Source organism: Phytophthora ramorum (assembly GCF_020800215.1).
Source record: "Phytophthora ramorum isolate Pr-102 chromosome Unknown Phyram_PR-102_s0018, whole genome shotgun sequence".
Taxonomy (NCBI): Eukaryota; Oomycota; class Peronosporomycetes; order Peronosporales; family Peronosporaceae; genus Phytophthora; species Phytophthora ramorum.
The window spans coordinates 591,045-614,770 of record NW_027150664.1 but is presented as its reverse complement, the minus strand read 5'-3'; the positions used below and the strand labels follow the sequence as shown (position 1 = coordinate 614,770).

At 54.3% G+C, this 23,726-nt stretch overlaps 9 protein-coding genes across 9 annotated transcripts; 4 read left to right on the top strand and 5 right to left on the bottom strand.

Annotated features, from left to right (window-relative positions):
* Positions 1-697: 697 nt before the first annotated feature.
* KRP23_13587 (3',5'-cyclic-nucleotide phosphodiesterase regA) lies at positions 698-5,042 on the top strand (the record flags this gene model as incomplete). Its single annotated transcript, XM_067884316.1, has 3 exons — positions 698-876; positions 944-1,331; positions 1,395-5,042. The coding sequence occupies 3 exons, from the start codon at positions 698-700 to the stop codon at positions 5,040-5,042; spliced, it is 4,215 nt and encodes a 1,404-aa protein (XP_067738345.1).
* A 135-nt stretch (positions 5,043-5,177) lies between these two features.
* On the bottom strand, positions 5,178-6,382 carry KRP23_13586 (E3 ubiquitin-protein ligase RGLG4; the record flags this gene model as incomplete). Its single annotated transcript, XM_067884314.1, has 7 exons — positions 5,178-5,227; positions 5,289-5,465; positions 5,537-5,957; positions 6,013-6,036; positions 6,099-6,135; positions 6,204-6,225; positions 6,295-6,382. The coding sequence occupies 7 exons, from the start codon at positions 6,380-6,382 to the stop codon at positions 5,178-5,180; spliced, it is 819 nt and encodes a 272-aa protein (XP_067738344.1).
* Positions 6,383-6,607: 225 nt separating this feature from the next.
* Positions 6,608-8,188, bottom strand: KRP23_13585 (Purple acid phosphatase 18; the record flags this gene model as incomplete). Its single annotated transcript, XM_067884313.1, has 1 exon — positions 6,608-8,188. The coding sequence occupies one exon, from the start codon at positions 8,186-8,188 to the stop codon at positions 6,608-6,610; it is 1,581 nt and encodes a 526-aa protein (XP_067738343.1).
* Positions 8,189-9,408: 1,220 nt separating this feature from the next.
* KRP23_13584 (E3 ubiquitin-protein ligase RGLG2) lies at positions 9,409-10,744 on the top strand (the record flags this gene model as incomplete). Its single annotated transcript, XM_067884312.1, has 8 exons — positions 9,409-9,514; positions 9,577-9,598; positions 9,671-9,707; positions 9,778-9,801; positions 9,884-9,961; positions 10,029-10,371; positions 10,458-10,634; positions 10,704-10,744. The coding sequence occupies 8 exons, from the start codon at positions 9,409-9,411 to the stop codon at positions 10,742-10,744; spliced, it is 828 nt and encodes a 275-aa protein (XP_067738342.1).
* A 157-nt stretch (positions 10,745-10,901) lies between these two features.
* KRP23_13583 (uncharacterized protein) lies at positions 10,902-11,573 on the bottom strand (the record flags this gene model as incomplete). The annotated part of the gene is made up of 1 exon (XM_067884311.1): positions 10,902-11,573. One exon carries the CDS (start codon positions 11,571-11,573, stop codon positions 10,902-10,904), a length of 672 nt encoding a protein of 223 aa, XP_067738341.1.
* Positions 11,574-13,028: 1,455 nt separating this feature from the next.
* KRP23_13582 (uncharacterized protein) lies at positions 13,029-13,700 on the top strand (the record flags this gene model as incomplete). Its single annotated transcript, XM_067884310.1, has 1 exon — positions 13,029-13,700. One exon carries the CDS (start codon positions 13,029-13,031, stop codon positions 13,698-13,700), a length of 672 nt encoding a protein of 223 aa, XP_067738340.1.
* A 114-nt stretch (positions 13,701-13,814) lies between these two features.
* On the bottom strand, positions 13,815-14,315 carry KRP23_13581 (uncharacterized protein; the record flags this gene model as incomplete). The annotated part of the gene is made up of 2 exons (XM_067884309.1): positions 13,815-14,209; positions 14,276-14,315. The coding sequence occupies 2 exons, from the start codon at positions 14,313-14,315 to the stop codon at positions 13,815-13,817; spliced, it is 435 nt and encodes a 144-aa protein (XP_067738339.1).
* A 1,292-nt stretch (positions 14,316-15,607) lies between these two features.
* KRP23_13580 (Sodium-dependent phosphate transport protein 2B) lies at positions 15,608-17,146 on the top strand (the record flags this gene model as incomplete). Its single annotated transcript, XM_067884308.1, has 1 exon — positions 15,608-17,146. The coding sequence occupies one exon, from the start codon at positions 15,608-15,610 to the stop codon at positions 17,144-17,146; it is 1,539 nt and encodes a 512-aa protein (XP_067738338.1).
* A 2,517-nt stretch (positions 17,147-19,663) lies between these two features.
* KRP23_13579 (Serine-protein kinase ATM) lies at positions 19,664-22,330 on the bottom strand (the record flags this gene model as incomplete). The annotated part of the gene is made up of 1 exon (XM_067884307.1): positions 19,664-22,330. One exon carries the CDS (start codon positions 22,328-22,330, stop codon positions 19,664-19,666), a length of 2,667 nt encoding a protein of 888 aa, XP_067738337.1.
* Positions 22,331-23,726: the final 1,396 nt, after the last annotated feature.

Here is a 23,726-nt window from a genome sequence, read left to right as displayed (position 1 = left end):
TCCGCTACAGTGCAACATTCGCGTTGCCTGCTCCAATCCCAGCGCAGTATCGTCAACTGCCGTTCCAACATTTAAATTTCACCGCGCGAACGGGAGGTATAGGCGACCTTCATGTCTGGTCCAAAGTGTCACAACCGAGTCGAACATGGCCTGGGGCCGACGGACTTTGCTAGGTAACATCCTTGGCGGTTGGTTGGTTCCATGCTGCCGCGGTCTTCCCATTGCCCCCGGCTCGAAACGCAGTGGAAAGCGCGTCCGAAACCGTGGGCACCAAACGCTCCCCATGCCGGTGTGCCATCCTGGTCAGAACGCGTGAGAAAAACCAATCGCCAGTGCCGACCACTTCAGCGCGGGTGGGCAATTCTTGGCGCTGAACGCTCTCGGCACTCCCCCTTTCGTCTGATTTCGGTCGAGCCGCTCGGCGGATGCATCGCTTGAACGATTGATGATCGCTCCGATGCATAACCCGTGCGCGGGAATCCGAGACACCCGCGGTGGCCAGGCGGGGCCTTCAACCCCATTCTCCACATGTTTAACGAGTGCTGCAGCCCCAGTCACTCCGCACTCCGTCCCATCGTCCACACCCCATCCCAAATCGTCGCAGCACTCGGCCGAGACCCACTTGACTGAAAGAACGGAGCGAGGCCTCGCGGCAGGACGCACAATGACCTCCACGTCGGCCTGCAACGGCGCGGCAATGGGCAAGCGCGTCGCCCACCGGTCGAATTCGCGCACCGCCAGCTCGTCGCACCGCCCAGCTAACAACAGCCGCAGCTCGGTCGGGTCGTTCGACCGAGATGGCGACGCTACACGACGCCAGGAGCGCGCGCTCAGACGCTGGAATATGCTGCGCACCCACGTCCGCGTCACTCGCCGGTCGGTTCACTTGATTGCAACTGCAAACGTTGCAATCGCTCACTGTTTTCGTGCTTTTTAATGGCAGGTTGTCCCAAGAACTCGCTCACAAACACGCTCGTCGCTTCTCGTCGGCTCAGCAGTCGCTGGTGGACGCGTGCATCGGCTGCATCTCGGCACCCGCGACCAAGGAGCGTCCTCTTGATACGCTGCTGGCTGTTCGCGAACAGTTTCTGTCGCTGCTGGACGCTGAGCACTGCGTACTGAGCTTTGAGATCCTGCCGTCGTCGTGTTCGGTCATTGAGTTTGACGGCCGAGGCATCCGACAGGTCGTGGAGAAAGCCCCCAGGACGTCCGGCACGACGACTGCAAGGCGACAGGCACGAGGGTCTTCACATCACCCAACGTTCTTTTCAACGGCCAACGCCTGTGCCAACGCCCTCGTAGAAGCTCCTGCTGGCTGTAGCCACGTACAGGTAACGCAACTAACTGTGTGACGGCAAACAAGTGGTGATCGGACGCTAACATTTGCTTGTCAGTCCTATGTGTGCGTGCCTCTAGTCGACTGTAGTGACCACGTTCGCGCTGTTGTTGAGGTGTTTAACTCGCGCCACGACCCGCAGGACGTCACGACGTGGCTTGGTGACTGTGAGTCCGACTGCTCGCTGGCATTCAGGTCGTTCAAGTCCACAAGCCAACCGCTTCGTGTGTTTTGCGGCTTCGTCGGCGCTCTGCTCCGGGCTGCCGCTCCAATCGAGACTTTTGTCGACAACCCTGGTAGAAACCCTGTCGTTGACCCTCTCTCGAGTATATTTCGGCGCTCAGTCCAGTCAGCAAATGGCTCAGAGGAGATCCCATTGTTACTACTCGACTTCTTGCAGCGAGCGCTCGGTGTCGATGGATGGACAGTGTACGCGCACGACCGCGAAGTCAGCACGTTGTGGGCTCGACTTGCTAGTGCAGGACTCAGGACGACGGTATCTACAGTGCTGATGGGCCAAGGTGTGATCGGTCGAGCGGCTTCGACGGCTGAGCCTCTTTTTGACGGCGACGTCCTCTGTGTCCCGATGTTCGACCAGTGCAGGGACCACCAAGTGAACAGCGTGGTTGTGTTTTACGGGATGCAAGGCAAGAAGCGTGATAGTCGCGGCGCCTTTCGTCAGTGTGATGTGGAGCTGTGCAATGTCGTCTGCCGTCATGTCGGCAGCTCTTTGCAGCGCCTAGCACTCGAAGATGCTGCGAACAAGGCTCAAGACAAAGCTCAAGCGCTGCTAGAGCTCTCAGATCTGCTGTTTCGTGAGCTCGAGCGGTCTCCCAAGCCAGCGGCGATGCTCCTTACAGCAGCTCGGGCCATTGTTCAGAAGTCCTGGTTTCGTATCTCGGAATGCAACGTATACCTGAGAGACCCGCTTACCCATGAACTCTACTCTCCTGGTAACGCTACACAGGGCGAGTACCGTGTCCCGCTATCGTCGGGCAGTCCAAGCGCCACGGCAGCAGCACGTACAAGCAGGGTGGTGAATCTTCGGGATGCTAGCTCGGGCTCGCTTTCTCGCGAGAAGCACGCCAAACCGATTCTTGCTGTGCCTGTACGAGATCCGTCGTCTGGAGCGGTGCTTGCTGTCTTGGAGCTGTTGGACAGGCACTCCTCGAATGATAAGGACAGAGATTCCCAGGAGAGGCAAGCCGCCGTTAGCCTGGACAAGCTCTACTTCGACCAGCACGATGAAGACCTGGCAAGAGGCATTGCTCGACAGGTAGCGTCTGCACTGCGGAATACCCAACGACTTGATGCGGCACGAACTGCGCAGAGAAAGAGTGCGGCTCTGCTATCTCTGCGGCTTCCTGCTGCTACAGGCACGATGCCGGGTGAACAGGCTGGGGCCGTGTTTTCCTTCGTTGAGGCTGCAGCATGTCGAGCGCTGGGAGCTTCCCACGGTGCTTTATTTCTCGTTGATGCTCCTAGCCGCTCGTTGTTTGCCCGCGTTGGCGCCGACTGGAGAGGATACGCACTGCCCATCGGTCAAAAGCTACAAGGTCGTGTTGCTGCTACTGGTGCCGCCATGCGCCTGGTTCGCGAGGCGTGCATTCATCCGGAGTTCGATAGCGACTACGATCGCTTGATGGGTATGCAGTCGTCGAGTCTGCTGTGTGTGCCCATCAAGGCTCAGCCATCTATGTCAGCTTCGTCGTCTACTGCACCGTTCGCATCTTCAGGCGCTTCTGGGAGGTCTGGACGTCGCTGCAGCAGCAGCTTCAGTACGAGCAGCAGTACCGACGAAGACGGCGACGATCGCCCCGTTATCGGCGTGTTCTACGCAGTTAACAAAATGAGCGCCAGCGGCGAGACCGAGGGCTTTGACGCGGAAGACGAGCAAGTGCTACGTGCTATCTGCGTGGAACTCTCGGCTCTTGTGGAGCGTCGTGCCTGGGAGCTTGTGTTCGAGTCGCCGTCGTATGACGACAGCGAAAGCAGCGACAGCGAAGGCGAGAGCCACGTGACACGGACGTTCCTGTCACAGTACACGACGGCGTCTCCCGTACGCCGTCGTCGTCGTCCGCGTTCACGCCTTCCATCCGTCGTGAGTGATCATGACCACGCTGCAGCAGTCGTAGCTGCCACTTCGTACCACGAACGCTGCTTCTTGAGTAGTAGCGGCGGATGTGGAATGCTCGCCTCGCTTCCCGGTAGCATTGGCCTTGCATCAAGTCAAGGCACGCAAAGCCCGGCCCTACAATGGGACCTGGATCCGTGGCAGTTCTCGCCGGCTCAGCTCATTGACCTCGCAGTGGACATGTTCGAGCTGCACGACCTCATGGATGGATTCGCACTGCCGGAAGCCACGCTACGCCGCTTCCTGCACAGCGTACAGGCCCAGTACCTTGACGTGCCGTATCACAACACGTACCATGCCTTCGCCACGCTGCACACGACGTTCCTCATGCTCACTGCGCAGAGCAAAAAGCTGGCTTCGTCACTGATTCCCGCTTCCACTGCGCTCGGAGTGAGTCCGACCACGAAGGCGCAGGCCACAGAGCGGAGCCGACAGAAACGTTGCGGCGAACTGATACTTGCTCCTCGAGAGCGACTTGCAGTGTTCGTGGCAGCTTTCTGTCACGACATGGGCCACGACGCCAGAACCAACGACTTTCACGTGAGGTGCAGCTCGCGCCTCGCTCGTCGTTATAACGATCACTCCGTGCTGGAAAACATGCACTCAGCTGCATGCTTCGAGACCATGCGCCGACCTGGCAATGATGTGCTGGCTGGCTTGGAGGATGGCTCGAGTGACACTGTTGGAAGCCGTCGTGCGGTTCGCAAGCGCATTATCCGCGCGATTCTTGCCACTGATATGCATCGCCACGCTAGCATTGTAGCCAAGTTACACGAAGCTCAAGTCCGTGGGAGCCGGAACGATGACGAGGCCCTGCGTGAACTGCTAGTGAGTGCTGTTGTGCACTCGGCAGACCTCTCGGGCCCGACTCAGTCCTGTGAGCAGCACTTCCGCTGGACGACGAGGCTGCTAGAAGAATTCAATGAGCAGCATGCAGAGGAGGTTGAGCTGGGGATTTCAGCGACGGCTTTCATGGATGCTCGCCCGGACTCGGCTGAATTTGCGCGTGTTAACTTGGCGTTTGTCGACTCGTGCGCGTTCCCTCTGTGGCGTGCGCTCGGAGGCATGTTGGCTGGATTAGAAGGCTGCCTCGCCAATGTGGAGCGGAATCGCACGATGTGGGCTACCCGACTCGAAGAGGCCACGAAGCTTGCGGCTGAGGACAAGAAGGAGAAAACCACCGCGAAATCGACCACCACTACGAACGAGGGCAGCCCTGAGAGGTTGACCATCAAGAAGAAGACGGTAAGCACCATGCAACCCACTGATTTCCCCCGACGGCAAGCGAAGCGTGATAGCGAAGAGCGGACCGAGCCAAAGGAGTTTGTCACCCCCACGAAAGCGCCTTCCTCAAAGAGGATGAATGACACCCCACGAAAAGAAGGCAGCTCAACACGACCCAAGGATATCCCCCAACGGAAGGCGAAGATTGGAAGTGGGGAGTGGAAGGAGAAGCTGGCGTCGGGGGGGAGTTCGAAGAAGTCGTGCGGTACCCCCAAGAAGGCTGTCACCTCCACGCAGCCCAGGGACATTCCTCAACAACAGACCAGGAGAAAGATTGATAGTCGTTAGGGTGATGAAGCTCTGGCACAGCTCACATCGCCAACCTTATCTATTGCTGTTGTATCATAAACAAAGACCAAGTTTTGACAAAAGTGTTTGTGTTGCAGCAATCAAGTGAAAAGAGTTAAAGGTGTTTGTCCACGCCTACCGGTGGAGCTCGAGCAGACCAAGTTTCCGTATTGTCTGGTATTGTTCTGCAGTAAACATTGCGTCAAACATGATCGAAACCCACATCGAAGCAAACGCAACACGTACCAGGGATTTCCATCAGCGCTTGCATGGCAAAACCAGCTTCCGGGTTTTTCAGGTTGCGCTTGAGCACTTTATTGTACTCGACGAACTGAAAGTTATCAAATTGGCGAGCTGGAAGCTGGTCATCGAACTCTTCCATTATCTCCCACGGACCGTCGCCGACACCAACCATGACGATAGCTACAAACGCCAAGCACCTCAAATGTTAGGAATGGTGCCCAGAATCACAAGTTCCACAGCGTTGGGCGTACAGATCGGATACTTTGAGGCCTCAACAATTGCCTGCCGCGTCGCTTCGCGTTCATTCACGTGTCCGTCAGCGACAATCACCAAAATATGGTAGCCGGGGTCTTCCTTCACTGCTTTAATCGCCTCATGAATCACTGGCGCGAAGCTGGTGGGGCCGTAGAGTTTAACATTCGGGGTGATTTCGTTGTACCGCGTCAGAACGTCATCAAACCCCAGACACCCTTGGCCTTGAAAAAGCGGGAAGCAGCGCTGGGCCAGCGTAGTGGCGTCGCCGAAGCCAAACGCAGGGACGATGTTGTCATCGTCGAAAGCTTCCAAAGTGTGTCCAATGATACGGATGACGCTCTGGTAGGGATTCTGTGTCGCTCCAGTTGGATCGATGCAGTGTAGACAGCGACCCCCAAAGCTCTTTTTCCCCGTCCACTGCACGCCAGGTAAGTTCAAATCTCTATGACTAACAGTTCCAGGAGATCCTTACCGTGTTGGACTCGGTGAAGTCAATCTGAGAAGTACCCACCGGGTTAGCCAATAGTTTAAGAGTACCCAAAGGAAAGCTCAACGTACCCCCAGAATCAAGTTGGACGACTCCAGCCCCGCCTTCCTGTCATGGTCCAATGCTCAATTCCTCTTCACTATCACAAGTGGCATCAAGACAGCAGGCCAACGCACCTTAGGTCACTCTGCACTTGCTCTTTTCAAAATGAACACGATCCAGACCTCAACTGTATGCTCGCCATGTACATTTGCATTTGGAACGCACCGATGGTTTCGTAGCGGTCTGGAATGGGCTGGAAGCCCGATTTCTTCTTGTCCGCCCCAGACGTCTCGCTGCTCGACGAGCACCCCATGTCGAGAATTCCGTAATGGCCCGTCGCTCTGAACGTTTCCTCCCTGGATACTTTTAGTTGATGGCTGCCCTGAAATACCAATAATTAACACGAAGCGCATGGTGCTGATCAAAAAAATTGCGGTACTTGTATGAGTGGTCACGTTAATGCAAGCGTGTTTCGATGTCGAGACCGCTGCGTACTGCGGGATTGCGCTGTAAAACACAGCATTCGTACGAGTCCCATTTAGCAGTGGCCACCCGGAACCTCCGGCTCCGAAGTGACGGTGTCAGCGTCCGAGGCCACGGAGCTCTCGGTCGTCGATGGGGCAGTGGTGGTCGACTCGGTGGAGTTGGTGCTGTCCGACGACGTCGAGTTGGTCTGTGGCCACGTGGTAATGTCCGAGCCGTTGGCGAAAATGGTGAAGCCATCGGTGGGCACGGCCTCGGTCGTGCTGATGTCGTTGGCGAACCACAAGAAGCGGAAGGATTCACGCGTGGCGATCACACGCGAGCCACCGAACGTGACGTTGTTCGTGGCGAGCGACCAGCTCGGGGTCAGTGACGAAGCGATACGAGGACCGGCGTGGCCCTCGTAGTTGCCACCCGAACCGGTGGTGACGTGGTAGATGCCGTTGATGGCGTCCTCCTTGTTCTTGTAGATCTTGGCCGTGCGCTCGTACGCGTGCACGTGGCCCGTGATCATGGCGTTCACGCCGTTGGCCGAAAAGACCTCCTCCCACTTGGCCATCAGACCGCACTGCGGTTCCGAGTACACAGTACCCGAATAGTACGTTCCGTTCCAGCAGTTCTCGGCGTCGGCGTCGGCGATCTCGAAGATTGTGGACGAGCACTGGCACTGGTGGTTCGACCAGCTATTATAGTAAGGGTTATGTGATAGCACAACGACCCACGGAGTCACGCTGCGGTCGACGCTCTCCAGGTCCGACTTGACCCACTCGAGCTGTGCGTTGCGGTCTGCGAGCCACTTCTCGGTTCCCACAACCGTCGTGGTGGTACCGTTCGACCCCGTGTAGTCATCCAGGAACACACAGTGGATGAGTCCGATGTCCACCGAATACCAGGTGTGCAGCGCCGTCTTGGCCTCCTCCGAGATTGGCGTGTACACGCGCTTGATGTAGCCCAGGTAGTTCTCAGCCTCCAGCGTCATGTCTTCCGGATACGGGTACATGTTCAAGTGACCAGAAGAGGTGATGGTCTCGTGGTTGCCGTTGATACCTGTGAGCGGGTAGATGGACGTCAAGTTCTGCTGCTCCGTGAACCAGTTGTCCCATTGCAGGTGCTGGCCGTTGGCGTACGAGTAGTCACCAGCAATCACGAGCGCCTGGATGTGCTTGCCCTCGAACGTCTTGGCCTGCTCGGCGAAGGTCGTCTCGGAAGAGGTCGTGTCGCCAGGGTCTCCGATAATGCCGAGGATGGTCTCCTCGGTGTCTGAGCCAGGGTGCAGCAGCGACACGAACGAACCGGTGAACGCCGAGTCACCGATGACGTACGTGTACTTGGTCGTCTCGCCCAGGTCGCACAGTAGTGCCGTGTGCAGGTAAGGAGACGCGTACGTGTAGTTGTACTCGGGCTCGGACACCGCGTAGTTGACAAAGGTACTTTCCGTTGAGACGGTGGAGCCCTCAGCGGTGGCCGTGACAGGATACGACTTGGCATCGTGCGTGGCGAAGGACACGGCGATGCCGTTGGCGCAGTCCACAGCGGGGCTCGATACGCCCAAGTGCACTTGAGTCACCTCGGCAGAGGCCCAGTTGACGGCGACAACGGCTGCCAGCGCAGCTGAGGAGGACGCGACCTTAACCATGACGACGGAGATTGGGGAATGAGATCGTCTGTGCGAGACTATCCCATTGTCCTGCGAGCCAGCCCGACCGAGCTTCATCTGGTTGGGCAACACGGGACGAAGCTAGCCTAGACCCCCGGGATCTCATTGAGACGGTTCCATCGATCAACTCGAATCTCGTGCTGGGGTATGAACGTCAACAAGTGCAAGTCGAATGAGAGGCGGCACACTTGTGTGTGAGAGACGATCCCCGACGTACATGCGCCGCGTTCTCAGATGCACGCGATATGCAGCCCGAATCTCCACGGGACCACAACGTCGATGTGTAATTCGGTCATGGCCGATGCATCACTTTGACCACTTCGATTTCGACTCCATTTCGATCTACAGCGTATCTCGAGTTCCTCTTTCGTGTTGAACGTCGCGCTTTTAATGTGTAGTGCACAGCACGTTTATCATGCGAACTCAGTGGAAGCGATTGAGCTAAGCGCCCAGCTGCCAGAGCTAATGTGGGCATTTCTTGATCAACGGGGCGGCTGATCCCTGCGCGCGCGCGTCGTATAATACATGTAGCAACCATCGCGTACGGGCTCCGATCGGCCGAATCTCGGGTGGGGACAGTGGCACGGTGGCCCGATAGCTCCCGCGTCGTTGAGAGAGAGTCAATCCAACGTTGGGCTGTTGAAAACAGGACGAGTCCTAGGCAAGATTCGGGTGCGTGATGCCCAAGGCGTCTGCTTGTCAGCACCAGCGCTCCAAGACTCGCAGCGGACTGCAGGGCTCCATCCAGCGCGGGGAGGACTGGCATCATGGGCATCGCTTTGTGAGTCTTTTGATTTTATCAACACCACCCTGGGGTTGGCTCTATCGGTGGAGGAATCTCCAAGGCACCAGCGTTTGCGCACATGACCTTGTTTTTGGGCCGTGCTGGTGCGTGCTGGGACTTGACCGGCAGTTTTTGCTACCATTCTCAGCTCAAGCTTTTATCAGAGTTGGACCGGAACTAGAGTTATGCCCTTGCAGCTACCCTTCCGAGTGCTGCACAAGTTGCTCCTTGTCCAAACTGCTCCTTTATCATACTGTACAGCGAAATGAAGGTCTCCTGCAAATAAGGGCTTTACAGGGAAATGAGAGTGTAGCCAGGTTACACAGAGGTGCATTGTACCCATGTACCCAAGAAAACTTTTCATCGAAAAGTATTCAGCAAGTGCGCTCGGCATTATTCAAGTGATTGAGCTCTCATGGGGTGCAGCGACAGCAAGGAATCGTCCGCCATGACGCCAATTCATGCGCAGCCGGTCAAGCGCTCGAGCTTCCGCCCCATCCCGGACCGCTACGAGACCATCGGTGCGTTATTTGGTCCCTTTTCCGTCAATTATTCTTCGTTCTAATGTATTCCACTGCTACAGCCGAAGTGCAGCGAGATCTGCGGTCCGTGCTGCCATTTTATAGACAATTACAATATACTTCAAGTAGTAATTAAGATTTGCTGTCCTGTTGCAGTAAGGCCGGGCTGGAGTCATCGGACCTCGTGGTGGGGGTGGGTCCCTGCAACAATTGTGCTTCACTGCTGCTGTCGAGGGTTTCTAACGTCTTTCTGGGTGCTGCAGGTTGATTTCACTAAGTCGAACCAGGCACGAGGCTCTAAATTGTATTGCTCCATGTACCGCAATGCAAGGCAATTTCTGACAAGTTCTACTACTTTTGACGTTTTAGTGGACTGGAGAGAGGAGCTTTGGAGGCAGATGTCTGCACGAGATCGACCCTTCCGGGGTCTTTATGAACCCGTACCAGGTGAATTGGGTCATTAATTGGTCGCTGGAAGAAAAATTGGCTAAAGCCGCAGGGTTTTGTGCTGCAGAGCGTCATTTCCGTGATTGGGCGCGTGTTGGAAGCTTTCGACGACGACAACATCATCCCGGCGTTTGGTTTTGGGGATTTGGCCACGAAGGGCAACAGTTGCTTCCCGTTCACGCAGGGGCGTGGCTGTCATGGGTTTGAAGAGGTCCTGAGGCGCTACAATGAAATCACGCCGACGCTGAAGCTCTCGGGGCCGACGAATTTCGCCCCGGTGATCAAGGAAACGATCCGAGCTGTTCAACAGAGCGGGGGGTACCACATTTTGGTGATCATTGCTGATGGGCAAGTGACGAACGAAGAGGACACGCGTGATGCGATCGTCGAGGCGTCGAACTGGCCCATTTGTAAGTGATGGCGGTGTGTGGAACGTAGCACTGCGTGGATGGCTAAGACGACCACTGTTTTGTGTGTTTGCGGTGCTGTACGGTAGCCATCATTACGGTAGGCGTCGGTGACGGACCATGGAATATGATGGAAGAGTTCGACGACAAGCTGCCAACCCGTCGCTTTGACAACTTTCAGTTTGTCGAGTACAATGCAGTGATGCAGCTGAACAAGAAGAACCCAGAGGCAGGTTTCGCCATCATGGCGTTGATGGAAATCCCCGGTAAGGCTCCCTATCTCCTCCTGGCACAGTTGTACACGAAAGGATTAACGTGTTCTCCCCGGATTGTAGAGCAGTACAAAATGATTCGGGAACTTGGATTGATCCAGTAAGATCCAGGTCTCGTGTTACTGTTGGTCGATTCGGTTTGTGCGCGGCAGATAAACTCAAGAAATCGATTTTTTTTCGTTAATGAAAGGCTAACTGTGTGAAACGTCACGTGCATGTAGGTCCAGCTAGCTCAGGCTAAGCTAGCAGCTAACCACCTGCCTAGTTGCCAGGGTTGTATGTGTTGCTGCCGTTGGCGTAGAAGTAAATGACCTGGCCGTCGTCTTCTCCGTCGCGCAGGTTGTGCAGCCGACGCTGCTGGTCCGTCGTGCCCGTCACAGTCGAAGTCTCGAGTCCGAACTTGTCGATCCAGAACTGAATCTCGTGGCCGATGTTGGAGTTGTCGGTGGCGCCGCTGAAGATGGGGCGCATGTAGAGCGTGTCGGTGGTGACGGTGGTCTCGTCCACGATGGTGGTGCGCACGCAGGTTCCCTGCTGCCAGAGCGAGAGGCTCATCTTGCCCCACTGGTGCTCGGAACCCGCGGCGATGCTGACGTAGCCCTCATCGATGAGGTTGTCGTTGATCCCCTGGGCGACGGCGATGCCGAAGCTGGACACGGCTCCCGTGATGGAAGCCACCGAGCCGACGGTACCCGCCGCCGCCGCCGCTGCTGTGGCTAAGGCACTGGTAGATATCCCAAATACGGACACAATTCCATTGGCTGCCAGTGCAGAGGCGACCGGAGCAGCAGCGCCAGCCGTGCCGATGACCGTAGCGGCAGCTGCAACGACCGAGATGACGATGCCGGCGATCTTAAGTGCGGCCTCATCGGGTCCGATCTTGCACGTCCAGGGGTCTTCGGTGTTGTTGACGATGGAGAGGTAGGAGCCCATGGTGGAGAAGGTGGTGGAGTGGTGGAAGGTGGCTGCTGAGGCGGAAGCGAATTGGGGAATGAGCTCTGGGGTGGCCAGCGTCTTGGATCTAGATAGCTGACGAAGATGCAGGGCCTTCCTTGTTCGAACAGATGAATGGCCGGGGCAACACGAATAGGTTCATGATCGACCGCTTGGCGGACCTGAGTTCGAGGGACAAGTGTGTGTTCCTGATTTACGTGGCAGTTGATTTTCTTGCCTGGAAGCTCCGGTGGGGCTGATGGAGGAAGTTGCCTTTGAGGCAGGAGTTAGTCGCGGGATTTGCACCACTTCTGCAGCTTTGGGTCTCGTTTCAAGGAACGTCAGGGTCATTGACCCCATAAATCAGTGCTTTTTGCGACTGTCTGACGTGGCGACTTCCACCGCTGTCGCATTCGCGGAGCTCCATTGGATTTACTGTAAGTTGTCCACAAACTCGGTAGTCAGGATACGAAAAGCGCTAATTAAAGTTAATCCGCCAAACACTAAAAACCAGGCGGTTGCCTGTAAGGATGGCTGCGCATTGGGGCCACACAGCGCGCGCGTGAAAATAGGTTCAGGACTTGCGCTCTAGAACCGGCAGCTGAGTCTCAGCCATCAGCCTGAGGTGGGCAGGTCATTTGGATAGGACGGGGCTGGCGTCTCCATTGCGCCATCGCGTGATGACCTCATAGTACTCGCAAGCACTAACACCGAGGAAACCCGTCTCTGTCAGAAGTCGCACCACGGCTACTGTACTATCGAAGTGAGATGTTAAAGCCATCATTCGACCACAGAAAGGGTCGGTGGACGTTCAGTCAGGATTTGCCGCTCACCCTACCGAAAATCCAGAATTGTGTGAAGAAATTGGGCCTCACTTCGCGGCGCAAGTCAGTTGACGCCCGAAATCAGCTCGGGTTACCGCCGTATTCATCGTAGGGCGACGCAATGGACCGGCACCTATGGATGCGGTCGGCAAAAGCGGCCGCTGTTCGACGTGCGCTTCGACTCAGGCTTACACTGAGTCTGCAACCAGCCCAAGTTGCAATACACACGAAGGGAACTCAGATTGGTGGCCATCCTCTGGGTTGCGGTCCTCTCCGGTACTAAAGTTCATGGCTTCAACCGTTGAAGCTCTAGGTGGACCTACGAGGCAGGTTGCAAATCCAGGGTCTGTATCCATGGGGCGACACCGCGACGAATTCACTTCTTCGGCGACTTGTCCACTGACTGCCGTTCGTATTATCGAGGGATTTGACTTGGCCATCAGTAGCCTCCCGATCCTGGTTGCAGGCCTGAACACGTACGTCGTTGCCAACCGCTTTGCTCTGTCCGATCGAGCATAGCGCTGCCCTTCACCAGCTTATCTTCATGTTAATTAAACACTACGACAACTCCATTCCTCACTTTGCTTCCGCCTCAGCAGCCACCTTCCACCACTCCACCACCTTCTCCACCATGGGCTCCTACCTCTCCATCGTCAACAACACCGAAGACCCCTGGACGTGCAAGATCGGACCCGATGAGGCCGCACTCAAGATCGCCGGCATCGTCATCTCGGTCGTTGCAGCTGCCGCTACGGTCATCGGCACGGCTGGCGCTGTTGCTCCGATTGCCTCTGCGCTGGTGGCCAATGGAGTCGTCTCCGTATTCGGAGTATCTACGAGCGCCTTGGTTACTGCAGCAACGGTAGCAGCGGGGACTATTGGTACGGTGGCCTCCGTCACGGGCGCCGTCTCCGGGTTCGGCATCGCCGTCGCCCAGGGGATCAACGACAACCTCGTCAATAATGGCTACGTGAACATTGCGCCGGGCGACAACCACCGGTGGGGCAAGATGAGCCTCTCTCTCTGGCAGCAGGGAACCTGCGTGCGCACCACCATCGTGGACGAGACCACCGTCACCACCGACACGCTCTACATGCGCCCCATCTTCAGCGGCGCCACCGACAACTCCAACATCAACCACGAGATTCAGTTCTGGATCGACAAGTTCGGACTCGAGACTTCGACTGTGAAGGGTACGACGGACGAGCAGCGTCGGCTGCACAACCTGCGCGACGGAGAAGACGACGGCCAGGTCATTTACTTCTACGCCAACGGCAGCAACACGTACAACCCTGGCAACTAGGCAAATGCCTCCACGACGACTGAACGGTAGATTCAGTACCTTTCGGTAGCACAGCACCGACTAGATGTTTTGAAAAATGAATGGTACACATTGACTGTCTTATAGTCGTCTAGCCTACTGCTCGGTGGAGCAGTTGATACCAACGTACCAGCATTCCGTCGGAACAGAGGCCTGAATCTCCGAGCTGCTATCGCTCCCTACTACGCCAGTCGTAGCCGATCCACTGAAGTCGCCGACGGTCGAGTCGACACTTCCACTAGGCGAGTTGCTGGGCGGACCTGAGAACGAGATCGGGTAATACGCCTCAAAGCCACCACCCGAGCTGCACAGACTACTGCTGCTTGAGCCATCGTCGTTGGTGGCGAAGTTGATAGCCGAGTCGGGGAACACGATGGTGTAGTCACCGTTCGCACCCTCGTCGTAGACAATCGCCTTCGTTGAAATCGGGTAGTCGCCAGCCTCGACTCCGCCCACGGTTCCTTCGTAAGTTGCGCCGGTCTCGTCACCAACTTAGTTGGATCCGCTGCCAGAACCAGCAGTCGAACTACAAAGCACGACGTCGTTGACCGTCGAACCAGAGGCACTTGACGAAGAAGCAGGAATAAGGCTCGCCATGAGAAGGATACTGAAATCTGTAGCGAACATGGCTGAGACCACTCGGAGAAAGTTGTAGAACGAGAAAATGATGTGGAAGGGATAGCGACCTCCGGGGCCGGAGATCCACTGGAACAAATTTTCTTGCTCACTTACACACTACCGGTATCTCTGGAAGCTCGACATGATTGGCTGCCTGCACCATTGCTCCTCTTGGGCATTGGACAACAGAAGGATCAGTCGCATTTGACTCCACGTCATACGTTTGCTTTAGGTAGCCTCGCTCGATCACCTCCACATGGGCTCTTTCGCGCAACTGAAACAGTCAGAGCTCGAGCTCAGCAGAGTTGAGTTGTGGCGCGCCTCATGGATTGCGAACGAAGCTGAATTCCAATGGGGCTGTCAACAGCTTGTAGCTTTCGATGAGGTTGTGGCATCGACTGCCAATTGAGGATCACGCAGTGTCGGAAAGAGCTCGTTACGCAACGAATGTGGCTGCGTTAATCATCACCTTCGCTGTGTGCCTCATCTTCTAGCGGTTTCAATGCCAACCATCAAGATATCCCATTCGTCACTAGCGTAAAAGTCATGCACGTGCAAGGCAAGACGCTTTTCAGCAACAAGTACTTTCACCAGCACATAGGAGCTCGCTAACGCGCCTGCGAAAGTGTGCACCCGAGTGTGTTGAATGTCGGCCTGCCCATCATATGCAACCTTCACGTTTGATTCACGCCGCGCGGTAATGCAGTCGCCTTGTGATAGTCTCGACTGATGAATCTTGCTAAGAGAGGCGGAGACTTGCACCAAAGATGAGGGTTCTTCTGTGAAGAGAGCGCGAAACTAGCGACGACATCAGCTTCAGTAGTGTCCAGCAGCCATGAAGAAGCGAAGCCTTGGAGCCCTCAGTACCAACTACCTAGCCTCCGATGATGTCCTCCAACGCACTGAAGGCGGCCACTTAAAGCACTGACACATGCTCCATTTGAACGCACTGGCAGGACGACTGAGGAGCTGTACACTTCCCCTCAGGTCACGTGTTCGCCGACACATCACGGTGCAGATTCCTTCGCGTGCTTTTCCAACCGCTTTATCATCTGCAACGGTACGTCTCGAATCTGGTCAGCCTGCAGGTCAACGCTTCCCATCCCCACGAAAGCCTTTCGTTAATCACTCATTAATCTGCATCGACTAACGCCTTACCGCGGTATCCAGCCTTCAGGACTCCAAGGCGCCTTGTCCCGAGTCTGGTCCCAGAGCACTTCACTTTCGAATTCGCCTTCTGCAGCTCAAGCCGAACCCCTCCGAAGCCAGCGATGACGACCCAGACTACAGCTCTGTCGGAGCATCCAGTGGTGCTCACTCCGACTGGGAACGACGAGCCCGCGTTCAAGTACGATCTCAAAGAAGACCCGGAAGAGGAGGAAGAGGAGGAGACGTACAAGAAGAAGACGCTCCAGGAGAAGATCCTCTGGGGCATCTTCTACACCGTCGCATCCCTGGCTGCCCTCTACTTCTTCATGGTCGCCGTCAAGTTCATCGGCGACGGCTTCACTCTCGCACTGGGCTGTGACGCTAAAGGAGCCTTCGACTTTGCCAACAACCCCGTTGCCGGGCTCATGATCGGCACCATCGCGACCGCCCTGCTGCACAGCTCGGGAACGGTGACGTCCATCACTGTTGCCCTCGTCGGTGCCGGGGGTATGACTGTCCGTCAAGGTGTCTACGTCGTCATGGGGGCCAACATCGGCACCTGTGTGACGTGCATCATGGTGGCCTTCGGCCAGGTTGGAGACTCCACGCGCTTCCAGCGTGCTATGGCGGCAGCTACCGTGCACGACATGTACAACATTTGGTCGGTGATCGTGCTCTTCCCGATCGAAGTGATCTTCCACCCGCTCGAGAAGATGTCGATCGAGATGTCGAACGCCAAGACCAACGGTGGCGCCTTCAACAGCCCCGTGGACGCGATCGTGAACCCGTTGACGCAGAAGCTCATCGTGGTCGACAAGAGTTCCATCTACGAAGTTGCAACTGGCGACTTGGAGTGCACGCCGGGCACGTCGTTCGTCAAGAGCGGCGCCTTCGAAGGCTCCAGCCTAAGTGACGGCAGCATCGGAGCGATCGTCATTGTGCTGGGCTTCGTCATTCTTGTCTGTGCGTTGGTGACTCTGGTCAAGATGCTGGCAAAGGTGTTCCTGGGCCCCACCAAGACGCTCATCTCCAATCTTCTCAACTACAACGGATACGTCAATATCTTCGTGGGCACCATGATCACCTTTGCCGTTCACTCGTCGACAGTCGTGACATCTACCTTGACCCCCATGGCCGGCTTGGGTGTTATCACCCTCGAACAAGTCTACCCTCTGGTGATCGGAGCCAACCTGGGCACGACTGGTACAGCTCTTCTGGCATCTTTGGTGACGGGTAAGGCGGATTCGGTGGCCATCGCACTCGTTCACTTCTGGTTCAACGTCTTCGGCATCTTCTTGTTCTACCCGATCCCGATCACGCGTCGTCCGATCCTGAGCTGGGCACGCTCGCTAGCGTTCTTCAGTGCGTCGTGGGCGTGGACGGCTGCGCTGTTCCTCATCTTCCTGTTCCTCGTGATCCCGGGCATCCTCTTGGGACTCGTCTACATGTGCACAGCCGACAGTACGGTGGCCCAAGTGTTCGGATGGCTCATCGCCAGCATCGTCGTGGTGGTCTTCTGTGGTCTGCTCTTCTGGTACAAGAAGAAGGGGGGCAAGGAACTCTGGTACGCTTTCTTGGAGCGGAAGCGTGTTGCGCGTGAGGAGCGTAAGGCCGCCGAAGCCGAAGAAAAGAAGTCGTTTGTCGGTGAAGATGCCGCGTAAGCCCGCAGTCCTTGTCGGGGGATCTGCAGTCTACCAAGCACTTCGTTCACATTTTTTTGCTAAATAGCATTTACTGTTTCCACTTCTCGTTAATAATGGTTGCGTTTTCCAGTCCTGCTCACAGCTATTTCGAGCTGACTCAGTTCATTTTTCTGCCAGCGTTCTGCTCTTCAATGCTCGATGGGCTCCTCCGCTGTCGTGAAGGAGTATGCCATGTATCCTCGAACCAGCGTAGTGTCTTCCACCATCCGCTCGCTTCCTCTCATCGTGCCGATAGCAGTCTCAAAGGGTGCTGGTCCAGTTCGACTTGCTTTCAGTTCACTCATCCGCGTACTACGCAATTCCTCGCTCTTCGTCGGCGTAGGATGGATATTTGGTTATTTCTTTACGGTGGGGAATGTTTTGTCGGGACTTCCTCCAAGGGAGCAATCCATTGCTTCGTTCAATGCTGCCAACATGGCATGGTGGTATGGTGTGTTTTCTGCGTGCATGGTAATTATCATTTCTGCCAAGTTGCCACGGGAACGATTCGTATTGAACACAACAACCCGTATTTCTATAGAAGGTCCCAGCATGCCTCCAGCTCGAAGACTGAGTTTACTGCAGTGTATACAAAAACTGTTGAGACCGACGGCTCCATTTCTTGTTCTGGGAGCAATTTGTGCCGTCGGCGGAGATTTTGGATTGCATTCTCTTATGCCTGTCAGTTGGCGCCAGCTCAAGCCCTTCCTGTATATTGCGGCGTTTTGGGGGTTCTTCAGCATGGTGATTGTTGACGTGTATGCTCGACGGATTTTTCAAACGGAGACCGTGCGTGGTCTCGCGGTCGCTTCGGTTAAACCTTCATATCGATCGCCTCACATCAAGCCCACGAACAGACGCTGGAGACCATCGTGCAAGCGATTCCTTTACGTATATCGACAAAATTTACCGGTGGTGATCTTCACGATGATATCCATTGTGTATGTGCACGCTGTCAGTCGAATCATCGATTCAACTGGACAGTGGGGGCTGCTAGCGTTTTCCAGTGCGAGCATCGTATTGAAGCTCATGCTACAGGAGCTTGCAAAGCACATTCTCATTTTAGTGCGTCGACCAGTGTCCAGACGAGTAATGGTCGCCCTCGTATCAACCCCCACCATTCTCGTTGATACTCAGGTTCGAATCTTAATGCTTCGACAAGCTAACTTAAAAATCTCCGCTGTGGGGACACTGCTCATCGGCATCTTCGAAATCGCTGTTCGCACGACAAAATCTGTTATGGTTCGACGGCAAACGCGAGAGCCCATTTCTGTTTTGGCTAGTCGACATCGATTGCCATCGATCCAATCACAGCTAGGCTTGACGCTCGGCGGTCCTGACGAAACAACACACGTAATTCCTGTTGCTCGAGCATCGCTTACTGATATGGCTCGAAGTGTTATCGCGACTCGATCACGACTAACCTCAACAGGTGAGACGCCAGATGAATACAAAGCACGCAGAGATGCTGTGGAACGTCGACGGAAAATACGAGTGCTGCACGTCGGGGAGATATACGCCGATATGTACGCGGAGTATATCGCGATCGGCTGTTCATTTGTGATGCTCTTCTTTTATCGAAACCACCCGCAGTACGAGTTTAGTATTCTGCTTTCCAGCTCTTCAGATCAGGCGAGCAATTTAACTGCGAGCACGACCACTTCTCGAGAGCAGCAGCTGATGTACTTGGGATATCTCCAAATGAGCGTCGAAGTGATCGTTGATTTCCTGGCGTGTCTACTCGAAGCTGCGCATAGTGTCGACTTTAAGAGTTTCGATCAGAACGACCCGTTCCTAATCTTCTTCTTAGCCATGCTTACATTTTCCAACATCGCGATTTCCGCCGGGCTGTACATGCATTAGACCAGATAGATAACGAAGTCATGGTCACCAACCCTTGAGTATCAGATGGAGTGCATTCACCCTGCTTCCACAAGCAGGCGTCAATGCTAGATTCAACGTTCAGTAATAGTTTCCGCATATACAACCGATCCCATTTGGTATTGAACGTTGATTGAAATCTTTCACCGCATTCATTGAAATTGGAGAACAGGATTCCACTAGTGTGTATCGTTCCGACCAAGGAGGTCTGCTATTTCTTGCCAGTAGTCTGTCTCCACTTGTTGCATTCATTGGAGACATCCCGTATTCCATCACCTCGTGAGCAGTACACAGGCTAGTGTAGCTCTTGTGCCAACCCCCACGATCTTCGTGTACTTGCAGGTTAAGCGAGTGTCTTGGTTTCATTGTAGTATGTGGAGTCAAGTCAGCAATTATTGGAAAGCAGGCACGAATTCAACCACTTTGAACATTGACGGCGAGTATCATCTAGGAACACACTGTGCTCTCTAACCGACCACACGTTTTAGGACCCAGTATGATTTTAATGTTTGATTCAAGCAGAAGTGACTCCAGATCGTATCAAAACCGACGATATGGCGTTCCACCTGACACTGATCTCCAGTCACATATGCAGATTCGTCTCTTTCAGATTTTCTACAGCCACGGGGCCCACCCGGGAAAGAGCTTGCATAGATTGTGTGGATCTTGGGCTGCACTCATGAGCTGCTTCACCTGGCCTTCGATGCTTAGCGCGCTACCGTTCGGATCCTCGTAGCCCTCAAGTTTTTGCTTGACTCGGATCAGAGCTCGAGCAGCAGCATCAGTACTTCCTGGCTCGGCGTGCATCTCATCGACAGGTTGAGTGTCGAACATACTGCCAATTCTGCTGATAGCATCGCTACTATTTGAGCGGCTAGAACTGCGCGAGGCAACAGTAGATTTTGTACCATCTCGCCCTCCCTCTTGAATCCGCAGGGCCTTCAGCGGTGAAAGCGTCCAGCGATACAAGGGGTCATGTACAAAGACCTCGAGAATAGTGACGACCGACGCGCTCTTTTTACGCAATAACTGGAGTGTGACCTCACAGCAGCGTGAGAAGACCCCGTCTACACCGGAAATGCCCATACCATCCACCATGTCTCGCGTAAGTCGGAAAGGAACAGTTTCTGGTGTGTACAGCGCCATGCCCTGGTCAAAAACGACGCCAAAGTCGATGTGTACGAGCTCCCCCGTCTCTTCATGGATCAAAATATTCTGTGAATGCCGGTCGCCAATACCCAGAATGTAGCCGACGATAGAAGTTACAGCTGTACTCTGCACATAAGCCAATCGACGGTGATACCATACAGCCGCATCCGGAAACTTCTCCAAAAAGAAATGGTGGAATACAGGAGTGAAATTCGACTGAATCTCCAAGAACGCTGGAAGCTTTTCCGGTGCATTCTTCAGATATTGACGGCACTCTGCGTGCTTCCATTCCTGTGGGTGATATCGCTCGTGTGCCGACAATCGTTTAGACATTCGACTTACCAGATATGACCCCCAAGGTATCGTGTTCTCCACCCACTCCAGCACACCAGCAATAGGCGATAGTGGGATAACTCGGTATGTGCGGAGTCGCAGTTTGCGCTTACGAGTTGCCTTCTCTTCCATCAAGAACTGATTCATCGTGTCAAATACTTGCTCGATCACAAGATCTTGCCGAGTATCATCTTGGCCCTTTACCAGCTGTTTGTACCGCTCGCCATCCGAGCCGTAGCAGTAAATGATCTTTGGTCGATGAATACCGCTGTCCGTAATAGAGAATAGTGGCTCAAATGAATACATCCGTACCACGTTCGAGTAGTTCATATCAGCTTGCGGTGGAATGTGAGATGTAAGTACCGCCGGCATTTCAACGGGGTCCCCTCGCCGCGCGCGAGCTCGAAGACACTGATCAAAGCTAATAGTCCCAGATTTTCCAGAGCTTAGACCGAAGATGGTCACCTTTGACAATGGGATCTTTTTCTTCTGGGTATGGTACTCACTGGTGTCGAACAGCGCCAATTGGACATACGCACTAGCCATGCTGTCTAATGATTCAAGTAGTTCGCGCTGGTCCGTTTTCTGCAACTCTGCCAAGTACGCTTTGGCACCCTCCGCCTTTGCATCACCAACATTCGTTCGAAACTGCAGCGCGCCTTTGCCTTCGACATCCCCACTATTCTTCAGTGCGATAAGTTGCACGAGCGTATGATGTGGATGTTGCACACCCAACTTCATCACCAACTTACGTAGGGCAGTTTGAAATGTTCCAGTATCAGTGGAGCTGCTGATGCGTGAAATGATCTGGTATGACAAGGGCACGAATTTGTAGGATGGCACGGCGTCGATCACCTCTTCGATGACGACTCGGTTGATGTCGGACTTGTGTTGATTGTTGAACCAAAGTGAAAGCACACGAAATACCATGTCAAGTTCAGCTTCAGGTGAAAGTGATAGCCCCTTGCCGTAGCTGTATAGAGCCCCCATTAGAAATTGATCCACAGATGCTTCCACTTTTGAGCGTTCGTTTATATCATGAACAACCTCTTTGTTCAGGGCGTGTATGTGAGCTCGATTATCGTTTTGCATGTCTTTCTTCATCGAGTGGAGCTCTTGGAGCTCTTCATGACGCGCCTGCACCACCATCTTGCCTGCTAACCACTCCCGCGATGTTACGCGAGTACTCACCTGCTGGTACATGGCAGCCATAAATTCGGCAAGCGCAAAATGTGCTTTCGGTGTGTCCCCTGCTCGCTCCGAGACTGCTTCAGCATCCATCGAACTCATGATCTCAGTAGCTTTCTGGAAGTACTCCTCTAGAATTACTTGGGAACTTTCAGAACGCTGAGATGCAATCCACTTACCGGTGATCGTCAGCACTTTGACACGTAGCAATTGCAACGACGTCACTCCAGCCGGAGATAACGATGAATCCTGTAAGTGGGCGGCCAACTCAGAACACACTTTCTTCCCAGTCCAGATCGCACTACGAGACTCCTGCTGTCTCCATAGGAGCTTGGCCTTCTGCATTTTCCACTGCATTTTCTCATATACGCCTAACGAACCACTCTTCTCGAGTTCCTCAAGTTTTAGCAACGCTCGATACGCCACTGCTATGCGTCCAGCCTTGCGACTGAGCGAGGCGAGATCAAGATATAGCTTCATCAGCACCTGCGAATCATCCGATGGTTGGGCCAATTGCAGGAGAATCTCTTCGAGAGCTAACAGGCTTTCAGCTTTATCGAAATCATTCTTGATTTGACCATGTCGATGTTGCCATTTTTCCAGCAAAGGCATCGCAGTCAACGACTGTATCCGAGGGACACCTATCGCGTCATCTAGCGACGAAAAATGTGTGTTAAACCCTGTCCGGATAGCTGCCGGAAAGATACTCGTTTCCGCAACCACAGTCGACTTCTTAATATGATATGCCAGTTGCTCAATTTCTCGAAGTGCCTGTAAGTGAACCAGCGCGGAGTACGACTCTTTCGTGCTTTCAAAGGAGTGCAAGCTCAATTGTATCGACCGTAGAATATGTTCCTTCGCTTTTGATGTGACATTCTGCAAATGCGCGAAGTCCCCATGAGCTATTGCTCGTAGTCCTTGAAAGAGCATTTTCTGGTGCGAGAATCTGCTCGTGATCCATTCCTTATTGCAAGATTTCTGGTTGTCCAACCCTTTTTCTGACCTTGAAAGACCTGGTAGCACAGCTTCCCATTGCATGCTCTTCCAGGCAAGTTCGTACTTGTGTTCCGTAGCTTGTGTTGAGGCAAAAGTAGATCCAGATCCTGAGTCGGTACGTTGTAAGGACTCCAGATAGCCCTCCCGTAAATGATTGTATCCAAGCGATCGCAAAGATGTAAGCACTCCCTCTACCAGCTGCAGCGAATTATTGCTCATCATATCACCACAGCGATGTACTGCTGAGCCCGAGAATTGAAGCGAAACGTCATAAAGCGGGAGTGCCTTCGCGTACTGACCCTCGCGATTGTACTTTACCAACTGCGACTTCAGTGTTCGCCCATCGTTAACACCATAAATTCCATCGTCGTCGCTATCGAAGCTGTACGCATCAACAAGAATATTACGAAGAGTATTTACCACTTCATCATTGTTTAGCGAGGACAGGGAGGTGAATTTGCCTCCGTGCTGCTTTTCTAGCCACATTTCCACGTATTGCATCGCTGAATAAGGCATTTTCACGCGAACAGCAGCCGTAGCAACGGTGAGAAGATCCGCATCGACCATGCAACCATACGCCAGCTCATTTACCCGTGACAAACGTGATGAAACGTGTGGTAGGCCAGTGGGCGATTTGTTAGGGCCTTTTCCTTTAGCTGAGGATGGTTTTTGCTGATCCCTTCCATTTGTTTCCACAAATCGAGCTTTCTGCGTTTCTCGAAGAAAATTGATGCTGTGAATGACTAGTTGGACAACTTGAAGGGGCTGAGAGCTGTTCACTTCCGGGCCTTCCGATCGTTGCGTCAATGCTACAGCCAAGTTATTCGGCTGGTTACTAGTTGCTCCACCCAAGACAAATGTGACACCTTGGTTAACCACTTTTGCGATCCGCGAGTACTCATTAGCATCGCTGGACTTCTCCTCTGCCTTTGTTTTATCGTCCGTCTTCTTTTGATCCTCAGGCTGTCTTAAGATGCTTTCCAGCGCGTAAGGAAAGAGAAAAACGGCCATG